The sequence below is a fragment of the Ciconia boyciana genome, chromosome 18 (assembly GCF_034638445.1).
Source record: "Ciconia boyciana chromosome 18, ASM3463844v1, whole genome shotgun sequence".
NCBI classification, from domain to species: domain Eukaryota; kingdom Metazoa; phylum Chordata; class Aves; order Ciconiiformes; family Ciconiidae; genus Ciconia; species Ciconia boyciana.
This window is the reverse complement of record NC_132951.1, coordinates 2,421,797-2,434,509: the sequence shown is the minus strand read 5'-3', so window position 1 is coordinate 2,434,509 and position 12,713 is coordinate 2,421,797. Positions and strand designations below refer to the sequence as shown.

Here is a 12,713-nt window from a genome sequence, read left to right as displayed (position 1 = left end):
CTGAGAAGGAGAAAGATTTCACTGATATGCAATGTACCTATCATATATGTCATAAATGGAATAGTGAGTGCTGTATTATGCTCTGAAAAGAATATACTATTAAAAAACCAATGCCTACTACCTTTCATATATTGTTTCTTCTGCTGGAAAGGCATCTCAGGATTAACAGATCATCAGTGCATTAGCATTCAGATTCTGAATAAAGTGTCTCTGGTCATTTTTTTGCATGTGCACAGACTGGTAACTTAAAGGCTATGTGAAATTGCTTTGGATGCTAAATAATATTCAGAGAAAATTGCATTAGATGGCAGGGAAGAGAAATGTGACTGTGTCATTAAGTCTCTAAAGTACACTCCTGTTTTATCTCCCTCCTCCCCCTGAGAATAATATGGCATTCAATTTTCCAACTATATAAATACATGAACACTGGATTACTAGAGGCAGATAATTGAATATTTTGACTATTCTATAAGGGACCCTTCATATTTGAAGTGGGAGATAAACAGGGCATACTGCATCAGCCTGTGCATGCACAGGCTATAAAAATCTGTATTAGATCCAGAGACTGTAAAGATCTCCAAAATAGCCTGAGATCTTACCAGTGTTCATTATATACAATAGTTCATTTATTCCACTGATATCAGGGTGGCTTATACAATAGTGAAACCTGGATATTTTAGGCCACAGATTGTACTGTTTGAAAGCTGTGAGGAAAGGCGTTCGCAGCTGTAGCATTTCAAATCCGACTCTTCTGCAACTCTGTCTTTACAGGACATCAATCACAAGATGAGAGAAACTGTAAGCTATTTTCTAGTAACACACTGCCAATCGCAAGACAAATGTCAGATGTCACAAAATGAGAAGTAACCATTTTTCAACTTGTGAATGTCTTCAAATATATTACAATGAAAGTGTGAAAAAAATGACCCTTTCTGCTTCATTTGTTCTGACAGATGCCAGACCTTGGAGTTTGGCATTTTATCTTCATACTGCAATAATCTTTATGAAACTTAAACAAGGCTGAGGGCAGTGGCATTAGTCTACAATTGTCCTCTATGTACAATACATAAAATTTCAAACAGCCTAGCCGTTGAACCAAAAGAGATAATCTACGACTACTCTTGATGGTGTTACAGAAAAAGACAAAGAGAAGAAGGGATGCCCACATCCGATATTAACACATGCTAGGTATTAGTTTCTTGTGGGCTCAGCTTGACTTCTGCATTGTATTGCCATGCTGCTGATTGCCACTTAGGAAAAATGCATGCTGCTTAAAACTAACATCAGGAAAAGAAACTCTAAACTTTTCCTGAAGTAAAAACTCACTCAGTACCGTTATGTGCATTTAGTCCATGACATTAAATGGGTGGACTCCCTCTGCACTGACAGCGTGCTTCCCGTAAGGTCACGTTTCTGATACGCGGGCCATGGGAACACGTAGATCTCAAGCTCAGGTAATTTTCTCCGATCCAAAGCTACACGCCCAGACGCTGTGCCATCTTACAGCTCTGCGATTTTTGACAGTATGAAGAACGCTAGAACATAAGTAGATTCATTAACATTAAAGAATAGAACAAAGGAGGGAAATCAAATTCAGATGTAGACATACATTATTGTAATAAAATATGAGACCGAAAAGAATTTGACTGAACAGCCCTGAAGTTCCGAGTTTTTCGTGTCCTTTCAGCCAGTCTCATGTTCTGCTTAGGCCCCCGCAAGAAGAGTGCGATTATGGAAGTCATGGTTCATTTCTTGAAAAATAAAGACTACTCTGTACAACTCCAGCGGTGGGGTCCAGCATTCTTGACAAAATATCCTCTTAAATAATATAGATTTAATTTGTACAGAGTTATACTGTTACTTAAGGGAAAAAATGAAGAATGTGTGCAAAGACAAAAAAAAATCTGCTCTAGACATTACTGCAGGTCCAAACAGGGTAACAAACACGCAAAAGGCCAAAAATAAGCAAACCTAGAATACAATTAGTTTAGCCTAAAGTCAGTGACGGGATTGGTTTCACTGGAATTTAAATGAACTCTTAGGCCTTTACACTCTAAAGCTTTTTGCAGAAGCAGTGCTTCGTACCTGAAGACAAAACCACCACTTGATTCACCGAATTTGACTTAATGAAGTAAATTTTCTCTGTGAATAAGTGTGAGCTTATTGGTTCTGTGGAAGCAAAAGGATAAACATCTTTAGTTTTTCTTTAAAAAATTAACAGTACTTGTCACGGCAAAGACGTGTACAAAGAAGTAGAAGCCAAAATATGATTTCAGTGTTTTAAGACTGACTTTAAAAAATAAGTACATAGACAATGGCCAAATCCGTATTGATTCCAACATGTACAGTCCAAGCCACGGAAAGAAGAGGGTCAAAGCCCGACGTCTGACCACAAACGTAATTCCAGGTTTCAGTTTTCCGAAGTCCACAACTGGTATTTGGGACTGCAGCTCTCCTTACTTGGTTTCCACGATACATCCAGTGCATACAAAGTAATGTAATTCCTTTGACATGAGTGTGCCTCTCGATCAGTGCAACCGATCCCGCGACGCTGGTTATCATCCCGCTGTATTTTGGTCCTTGTCTTCACAGGTGCTTTTCTATACACTCGGGATGAAAGCAGAGTTTGTCACGTGAGGTGTACTGTGGGTCCAACAGAGAGGTAAATAAATAGCCATTGCCAGGATCATTATTTGAGAACGGGAGCTTGCAGTAGACTTTTTGAAGAGCGTAAACAAAAAAAGCTGAAATGAATAATTGTGACTATCAGATGAAGGAATTCAAGAGCCTGTCTCTCCTCCTGCAGTACACCTACATATCTGGGGATTAATTCTCAGTTCTGTCCCAGTGAATTAGCACTGTTAATAGCGATTATTTCTATAATCTGCAAATTTACTAGCTGTAGCCGTGCGATTCAGGAGGGGTGTATGTGCAGCCGGTGTAAGGTGAAGTCCATCTGTCTGACAAGGAGCTATGGCACTTCGGCGCTCCACGATCCCGCGGCCACAGACCAGGCGCTTTTCATCCAGGGCAGCCAGATGATACTCACAAAAATCGATCAGCGACGCCACTTGCTCGTGAAGTGGGAGGGACTTGTATTTTTTCTGAGCCAGGCAGAAGAAAGCTTCGACAAAGGCTTGCAAACACATTCCTGCAAGGAAAAGGTGTTTATAGGAGATTCATAGCACGGTGTTCTCTAGCAAACTGCATTCTTTCAACATAATAATGTCTCTCGTTTCTTTAGCACCAAGGTCAAATGTGTATGTGCTGGGTGCGGACACGTACAATTGTGTTAGTTAACATCATCTTTTAATGTAAACAGCAGCCATCTGGAACGCTCACTAGGAAAAGAAATTGCCTGTCCTTCCGAAACCAAAAGACAAGGTCTTCTTGGTACGTAACACGCACATGAGCTCATTTAGTGTTTCGGTACAGGATAAGCCCAGGCTGGGTTACAGACGGGCGATACTCGCTATCACTGAGGCTCCTTCTGGTTCTACAGGCACCAGCCTGGCCAGCAGCCTGGCCTCCAGAGGCAAACGGGTAGGGCAACAACCGGTTTTAAGATACTGTACAATTAAACTGATGTAGTATCAGCCTTGATTTCTGCTGCCTCAAATATTAAGTTGAAACCAAATCAGACACACAGTAACATATTGAGCTTCACGGAAAACAATCCACCTGGAGAGAAAACCACGTTTATATCGGCAACTGAATTGGGTCATTTAAACCTCGTCTTTTTAGAGGTGGACCTAAAACAAAAGTTCCAGTTAAGAACTACTGAAGCAGTATGGCATTTCAGCCTGTAGCACTATAACGATAACCCCATTATCGAGTATCACCTTATCGCAGCAGTGAGTTTATCTGAAGTGTGCTTTCCTTCTGCAAAGCCTGTACCAGGTATGAATCCCTAGCCTTCCTTTTGAAGGTGAAGAGGCCATTTTTCCGCCGTACCCAGTAACTCTACAATAGTTTTGTTTCAACTGAATGAAAAACAGTTGAAGTGTGTACGAAGGGAAAGTGGTGCAGTGCCAAAACATTTCTCTGCTCTAATAAAACTCTCTGTTCTCCCCTTGACAAACAGAAGTGCCACGCGCTGCAGTACAGGCTCTTCAGGTGTCGTTTGATCGCATCTTACTAATAACACATTACCACAGCCGATGGAAAGAGGGGCTGCATATTAACGCTAATTATTGCATGTAAAACCTTGAAGTAATACCTACTTTAATTCTTAATTAAGAAGCCAGACCACAATCGGTTTTGCAGAATGCCAGCAACAAGGAACAGTTATAGCTGCTTTGTGCTTTAACTGGCTCTCCCAGTTTGAACATACACTTAAGAAGATTATTTTAGGATGCGATATTGAAAGGTTTGGGTTTTTTAACTTAATGTTGGCTTAGTGATGCTGCAGGAAAGGCACCTTTTCAAAATATTACAATTACATTCTCAAGTATAATTTCTCTCAACTAAGACTGCAGCTGGGGTCGCTTACGATCTTGGCTGTAAAATAGCTTGCAAAGGAATTGTTGGGTTATCTGAAAGCAGCAGCTGCCAGCTCAGTAAATTATTTTATCAGTCACGGTGAGCTGCAGGCAGGGAAAGCACCTTTGGTAGCATACGCGCTTTCTCCCCCGTAAGTGACACTCGTGTGAAGCATTTAATGAAAAAAGTTAGAAGCTGCTGTTTTACAACAGCAGCAATAGCTCCTCTATTGCTTACAGCTGGAAGTGGGCCAAACGCAAAGCCAACAGAAGTGGTTGGGTTTTGTGTTTTAACACCTAGAAAACATCTGGTTCATTGCAGCTCTCAACAAATCTCTTAATTTCCGAAAGCCTGAAGATTCACTTGCATTTCTATTATTTCTGCTAGTGAAAGTCTATCAGCTAAGCACATAAATGACTTATACCCACACTGAAATGCTAAATGCGAATACTCAAATTTTACATGCCTGTGAAACTAAGGTGACCCTAACCTACCTAAAGCAGTGCGGGCGTTCACACATCATGAACCATTCTATCTCCTCTGCACTATACCTTCATTTTCTCCCTTCTAATCTTAGTCTGGATTTATTCTTTCTCTCAGCCATGTGAACAGCCTATTTTACTTATTCTCCTTTTGCCTTATCTGACTCCACCTACACAGCCTCTACAGGATATTATAGGATACCTATGTTGTAGCAAAACAAAATAATACGTCTCTATTTCATACAAATAAAAGCTTCATTAACATTTCTGAAGCAAGCTCAAATATTCAAAAGAAGGTTATATACAAATAATTTTACTGCTGTCATACCTGACCGCACTCTCACAAATTATTAAATTATTATATCAAGAATCAGTGTATCGCTGGTCAGTGTATCACTGATTCTCGATGTTTATGCAGAAGAGAACTACAGATGCATTTTAGGGGGGTGGGATAACAAACACAAAAGTCACTCTCAACTTGGAGACTTTTGATTCTCCTGCTATTTTAACATTTTTTTAAAAAGATGCAGGAGTATATATATACATTGATGTCCATGTTCATAAAGATATATTTTGAACCAATTTCTGGGAAGATGCCAGCTGCAGCTGTGACCTGCACGCTAGTTTATACCAGTGGCATTGAGGTATTTCTTTATCCCACACTGATTGAAATGGAACCTTGACAATCCTTGACCGCCACGAGGAGCAGTGGTATAAAACCTTCCAGAATACTCCAGCTGCTGTTTCCCTGCTCTAAATGGCTCCAAAAAATGATGTCAGGAACAACTTCTTGTTGAGACAGCAATATTAGCGCAATTGAAATTATTCAATATTTTACAAAAGCTACGGCAAAGTTGCCAAATTTATGGACTTAAGTTCATACAGGAATGTCATAGCAATTTTAGAAATGAAGTTATATATTAAATGGTGTATTTAGGCCATTAATATAACAAGAAAATAATCCCTGAACTCTGCTATTTGATAGATTACTGTCTCAGATCCAAAAATGTGACCAAAGCAGATGGGGAGGTAATTCACTACTGAAGGCCAGGTTGGCTGTTTGTATCTCTAGCAAATTATACAAGGTTTTCTTCTGTTTATTCATTTTCAATAGGTTTTCTTCATAAACTTCAATAACAAACTCACCAACTGATTGTGAACACCTCACAAAACGATACCTAAAATATATGGATCAGGTGCTCATGAAGCTTTTAAAAATGTCTTATGCAAATATGATTTCTTTAGCCAGAGAAACGCTCTTTGTTCTTAATTATTTCACTGAGAACTGCAAACCTTCCTTTCCACTAATAAGGCTGAGCACATAATAGGAATGTAGATATTCTGGAACTTTCCAAAGTGTCTTGTCTTCTGACTGAGGAACCGAACGCCCCATTCCTGTTCTTAACCTCCCACTTTTTGCAGAGGACAGAGTCTCTGGCTATACAGCCTAGCAAGCTGCTACTGCACACCCCCAAGCAAACCTAAGAACACAGGAAAAGACAACCACAGAATGCAGACTGCGATCGTCCGAAGCAAAAAATGCTCCAACACCAACTTTTACAAACATATTTTTACAAATATTTGCTTCATATATAGGGAGCTTGCACAAAAAACAAGACTTAAAACTGAAAACACATCACATTTTTAAAGCAAAGCCTGAAGACTGTAGCTGGGCTGCGCAGCAGGGATTTTTAGAAGCAGATCTGGGCTCCTCATGCAATGCTCGGCTGCCCTAGTGACGTGTACCATAGGAACACCTCCATAATACTTCCGATATACTTCCGAAGCAAATATGTTTGCTTTAAAAACCTAAGTCGGTAAGATAGTCAACAGGAGAAACCCATTGCTGATGTTTAGTAACCACCTATTCTCACAAGCAAGTAATTTGCTTTAGCAACCTCAGGTAAACACGCAAATGCAATTTGTGTTAAGTAGCAGAAAATGGAGCACCCTGGTATTACCTCCAGCATCTGGTACTGCCAGGGCCTTTAATGCCGCAGCAACAGTGTGCTACCACTTAGCAAAAAAATGATATATTCAAACATTTAGAAAAACTAGGTTTGACGAGGGTTTTTTGTTGAGAGAAATCTTTTCTAAACTTCAACACAGAAAATATTTCCATCAGGAAGCTACCTCACTGATCTGCACGTACAAAGTCAGCTCTGGGGTGCAAGGGTGATCCGTGCGGATCCAAAGCTCTTATCCCCATTTCTCACTGTGGGCCAAGCAATTCCCCCTAAGAACGCCGACCCTTTAGTGTGAGCAGAGGATAAGAGCCCAACTCACAAAAGAAGGAAACACTGACATTTCAATGAGCTTGTTTTCCTTTGAAAGGAATTTATGGAAAATCTGTCTTCTAAGCCCAAGAAGTGAATATGGACGAACTCTACCGTGGGCACAGGTAAACTGAAGACAGCTTGTAACTTCAGCCTGAACAATGTGATTTATACAGTCGGGATTTGGGCAGAGTTCTGTTTTTTTCAGGAGATGAAACTGATTTTCATGTTTATGTATAAATCCAGAAAAAATAACCAAACAATGTAATCAAATCTTAAACAGAAAACCAAAGACAGGGATGGAATGCTCCCTCTGGCCTGCTTATTAAATTGTGAGGGCTTTCTTGTAATAGCTTAATGTTCTAAATGCAACTGTGTAATACGAGAGTATTTATATTCATTTTTGCAACCACTCAACTGCACTATCAAGAAGATATGTGATGGTAACACAGTAAATCACCACAGAAGCTGGGAATAAGATCACACAGTTTAATAAACATTTTCCTTTTGGCTTTAAAACTGTAGCAAATCCTTACTGCTGTTTAGGAAACAACTTCCCATAGCCTCTGTTCTTGGCTAACGTCTTTAAGTGCTGTTGTTTCAATTTAAATGCATATTCCTAAGTTAGAAGTAAATAATTTAGATGAATGACTTGTAATGTTTCTCCCAGAGGCTGTTCAACGGCAAGGACAGCGAGTGGCACGCTGTGGTACGGACCTGGCACCTCCCGCAGAAGGTGCCTCTGACCAGCTGAAGGGCAGAAGTCACAGGACAAGCGAATCCTTGTTGGGGTAGATGAATTTCTTATAAAAGCCCTTCAGCCATTCTGCGTACACTCTTACACTGAGCGTTACAGTCCAAGGTGGATGTAAAAATGTTTAAAAGTGACTTAACTGACTCATGCTCCCGTACGAACAAACAGGAGCACAATTTCCAGTAAGGGGTGCTTGTAGCAAAAAGCACTGCTACTCATCCTTAAGAAGAGCTACTGAACAGCCGAGCACTGTGCGAGTTTGTGCAGAAACCTCTTGTCCTTCCTTTACCTACTGCAAAGCCAATGAAGCCGAAAAAAGGGAGTGTACTGTTGGGCAAGGGGCGGAGAACTCTCTGGGAAAGGAAAAGTAATACAGGTAGTTTTGTTTGTCCCCAAAGTAACCTTTTTGGGGAACAGAATTAAATCAAAAAGAGAAGTTCAGCATATTTATTTCTACCTCCTGCATAGCGTTTTGTTGGGTTGCTTTTTCCTAGACCATGGAAGCTACTCTAACATGGACATACCTTCTTACACCGTAATTAAGTTGGAGGTTTCTCGGGGAATGTTTTTAAGCGCTTCTCTGCAAACAGCAACAAGAATTACGAACGCAAAATTGCAACCATAAAAAGGGGCTTGCAGAAGACTTGCTCCAATAAATAAACTGAAAACTAAGCGTGATCTATTCTACAGATAAAGGGAAACTGGCATGGAACTGAACAGAAGAATTTGTTGTACGTGTACATGCCTCAGATGTACATGCCTTGTTCCCATTATTTTTACTGAATGTTTGAGGTGTGCTTGAGCTACAAAAACAGTCTTCAAATACAAAGTAGTGTTACCTGATTCTTTGTGGTCGATTCCCATGCTGTTCCACCTTCTTGTGATATCAATATATAAGATATCTACAGAAGCCATTGAAAAATTGCTGCTACTCAGTTTGCAGTTTCTGTTAAAAATAGATAAAATAAAAAAATTCTGATTACATCCAAACTTCCAAGTTAGAAAAATTCTGCAAGGGCAATTGAGAGAACATTGGGATAAGTTTACCCGTGTCATACGTACACACCCTCTGTAACATGCAGAGTCTAATCGAGCACACACAGCAGACAGCAAACCAACCAGTGCTCATTCAGTGTATGTATCTGAAATGGCAAAGGCCCTGAATTTTTCCCGTGCACATCTCCCGCACGTGCCTAGTCCTGCTGCCTGCTCCGATCCCGCAGGCACCACCTCTGCCAGAAGCGGCTCTGGGCAGGAGTGGCCCGCTCCGATGCGTGCATCTAAATCCGATTAGCACGTGCAATCTCATGTCAATCTCTAGCCACAAAAAGGCAGCAGGTCAGATTACAGATTAACTGGTTTATTTTGGTTTTGCAACAAAGCAGAAAAAAAAAAAAAAAAGAAGAAAACCCTGAATACTTCAATTAAAAATATGAGTTGACCGTTACACACAGCTTTCTCCAGGCTATTGCTAGTACTCTTTCTGAGGCCATAACAGAATGGAATCAATTGGTTCATTGCAAAACCCAACACAAATCTGCACAGACTATCTACATGAGGCAGAGTTTGCACAGATAAATACTCTTTTATTTGACTGACTGATCCTGTTTGAAAAGCGTTGGAGGAAAGCTTTCAGGCACAGAATTTCGTCTTCATGCCTGAACACGGAACAGATTTACCCTGTGCGTTACTGAACACCGCACAGAAAACAGCAGCATCTCTGGATGCATCTCGGGCGTTTGGTGATAAGCACATGTAGGAGATCTGACACTTGTGTGGTCTGAGCCTGCAGCGTAGTGTTGATCAGTATATGAGAATTAGTCATCTGTCCAGGACTTCCAGATGTCTGGCAGCCTGGCTGGAACTAGTGCACATGCCAAAGAGCTGGCCAAAATTTCTAGCCAGAAAAGAAAAAAAAAACCAACAAAACCCAAACCCAAGAAACCCAGATAATTTAAAAGAATCTTACTCTTTAGCAGCCTAAGCAGATCTCCCTTAAAACTGAGAGTTAAGGTCTGGCCTAGATAGTCCCAAAAAAATCTTAGGCGGCATCCAAGCAAGGACTAGAGCCCTGTTTGGTGTTTCCCTTTTAGTTATTTCTTAGAATGAAGAAATTATTGAAGGGGAACAGATTTTGATTAGTTAAAGTTTGAGTGGATGGTCTCTGCAACTACTTGCCCACATGCACACACACACACACACAAAATCACAGTGGTGTACCATTTTATTCTTGAAAAGTGATGCAGCACACATCTTAGAAACATGACCTTATTTCTGAAATGAGTAGTAATGACAGCAGTTCAGAAAAGGGCCATATTGGTATAGATCCTCTGGGAAAAATAAACAAAATATTTGCCAATATTACAAAGTTTAATTTAACATCCATTAGGAAACTGCAAACACTATTGCATTGACATATGGCAGTTCATTTTAATATTCTTAAAAGCAAATGTTGGCATTCATTCTGTGTTCCTCTGACAAGTGCCAAATTAAGGCTGGACTAAACAATAGAAAATACAGAACTGGAAACAATCCTGTACTGGTCTGTAGATAGAGCAGATGCCTTCAGTCGTTTTCTAGATATTGTAATTTGTATAAATCAAATTGTTTGTATTCATTCCTGAATGACAAATGCATCTGCATAGAAACAGGATCTGTATTTTAAGATTACATCTGCTGCTGCTGCTTATTTCTTTTGTCATTGTCAATGAAAGACAGAAAATGAGATATTTGTACCATGAGTAGAACAGATATATCCATAAAAAACAATGAAAAAAACCTCACAAAGAGAAAGTATGTGAAAAAATAAATTGAGTTCCTTGCCATTGCAAGTTGCAATTTCACAATGCAAATCCTTAGTGCACAATGCATCAGCAACTGGCATTTGGAAAGCCTTTCCCGTGGCCCGGGGCAGACGGCTGTGCCCACACAGCCAGCAGAATCAGCTCTCAAGTGACCCAATTTCGGTTGTCACTTTCTCACAACGGTATTCCTGCGATTTACTGGGAACATGACGTGTTGGCTAAGACTGCAAATAGCATCTCCCAAAGTATCGCTGATCTGCTGTAGAATAAAGACCCAGGTTCCTGCTAGACACAGTTTCATAGGTCAGGTATTTTGGGAGCATGGAACGATAAAAATATATCTATTTTACAAAAAAATATGCAATGGTTCAATGGAACTTACGGGGAAAAGTTTCTTTAGGAGGCATTACTAAACCTACAAGCTAAAAGCGTACCACTGTTAGGGCCTGCTTTTATTCAACGAAACTTAAGGTAAGCACAGGGACAGCAGTGCTACCCCATAGGATCGGGAGAACTTCTTGACTACGCTTTAAGCAATTCCTAAAGAATTTCACCTTACTAACCTTATAAATGTTCGGAAACCTGTTGGCCCCAACTTTGTTGTCCCTTTTACACCAAGAAATCGGATAAACAGTGCAGCCACTCTGTCCACAAGCCGCAGGTAGTTGAACTGCTTCGCGTACTTGGGAAACACTTGCTTGAGGCAGAGGGAGGGGAGGCCAGCCTCCGGGCTCCTGGGGCTATCGTATTCCCGTCCGTCTGCCCGTCCTGCCTCCAACAGCTCTTCGTTTGCTTCTGACACGCGCTCCAAAGTCTGACACCTGTAGCACATAAAATAATTGTATCGTACGTTAATCTGATTCTTCCAAGATTCAATATGCTGTCTTTCTGGATTTTTTTTAATTATAAAATGTTATTTGATGAGATCTTTACAATAAGAAAAGATCAAGAACAATCAAGAACCTACTAAGGTTCCCTAAAGCAGAAATCATGTTATAGGAGTATTTAAAAGGATAACGAGCAGACCATTCTCCGATGCCAAAAATACCACCTATAAATATGATTGACAAAGAGATGCCGCACCATTACCAGGTTAATTGTGAGAGCTACGGAACTCGTAACTCCCCTTGAAATGACCGGGAGCTGGGCACGATCATAACATTTTTCTTTAAGTTTTAAAATTTTTGTTTTATACGAAACCTCTCCTTTATCAAAATCTTGGGTTTACCACCCTGAGAAGGTAAGAGTGGGTGCCCGGTCACCGCAACATGGCACGGTCGCCCTGACCCTGCACGGTTCTTTTTATATGGACCTTTGGCTATTGGAGCCTAGGAAGAGGTCAGCAATTTTCTAGGCAGGTATTAAATTGCAATAAATTCTAGCTGTGTACCTTCTGGGCACTGCCCAAGCTGCAGAAACAGATGGAAAACAGTACCAGTGACCAGAAATTCAGGGGGATGGTTATCAATCCAGCTACAAAATTATAAAAATGAGTATTTTTTGAAAAGACGTGATTTTAGGACCTCAAAATTATGACAATTTAAGACATTACATTTTCCATATGACTCTTCAGCATTTTCTGAAAATCATATTCCCTTAAATTTATTTCATAGAAAACATTCCAAAATTGAAACACTAACAAGTAGTTACTTCTGAAAATCTTGATCAAGGTATGCCTGCATGATTCCCTTACAATGCTTCAAAAATATTTGTAGTGCATTCATTGATAAAGACATTTTAGTTTGTCTTTAATAGCAGAAAGCCTGGATGGACATCAGATTGCATTCCTCCTTTCTGCATCCCTGATCTGGAACAATATTTTTCTCTCATCATATTTTTTTTTTTAATTTTATTTTTTAAAGCCTTTTTTTCCTTCCCTTCTTACTTTTCCTTGTCCTAACCAGCAATGCTCCTT

General features: G+C 40.1%; 1 protein-coding gene across 8 annotated transcripts in view; it reads right to left on the bottom strand.

The window, feature by feature from the left end:
* Positions 1-1,536: 1,536 nt before the first annotated feature.
* Positions 1,537-12,713, bottom strand: part of TTLL11 (tubulin tyrosine ligase like 11) — a 57,155-nt gene continuing 45,978 nt past the window's right edge. For all 8 annotated transcript variants that reach the window (XM_072882822.1, XM_072882821.1, XM_072882825.1 and 5 more), the window contains 3 exons: positions 11,362-11,619; positions 8,834-8,940; positions 1,537-3,151 (listed from right to left, as the gene is read on the bottom strand). In XM_072882822.1, the coding sequence (XP_072738923.1) occupies positions 2,862-3,151; positions 8,834-8,940; positions 11,362-11,619 (655 nt within the window). In that variant the 3' untranslated portion in view covers positions 1,537-2,861. The remainder of the gene's footprint in view (positions 3,152-8,833; positions 8,941-11,361; positions 11,620-12,713) is intronic.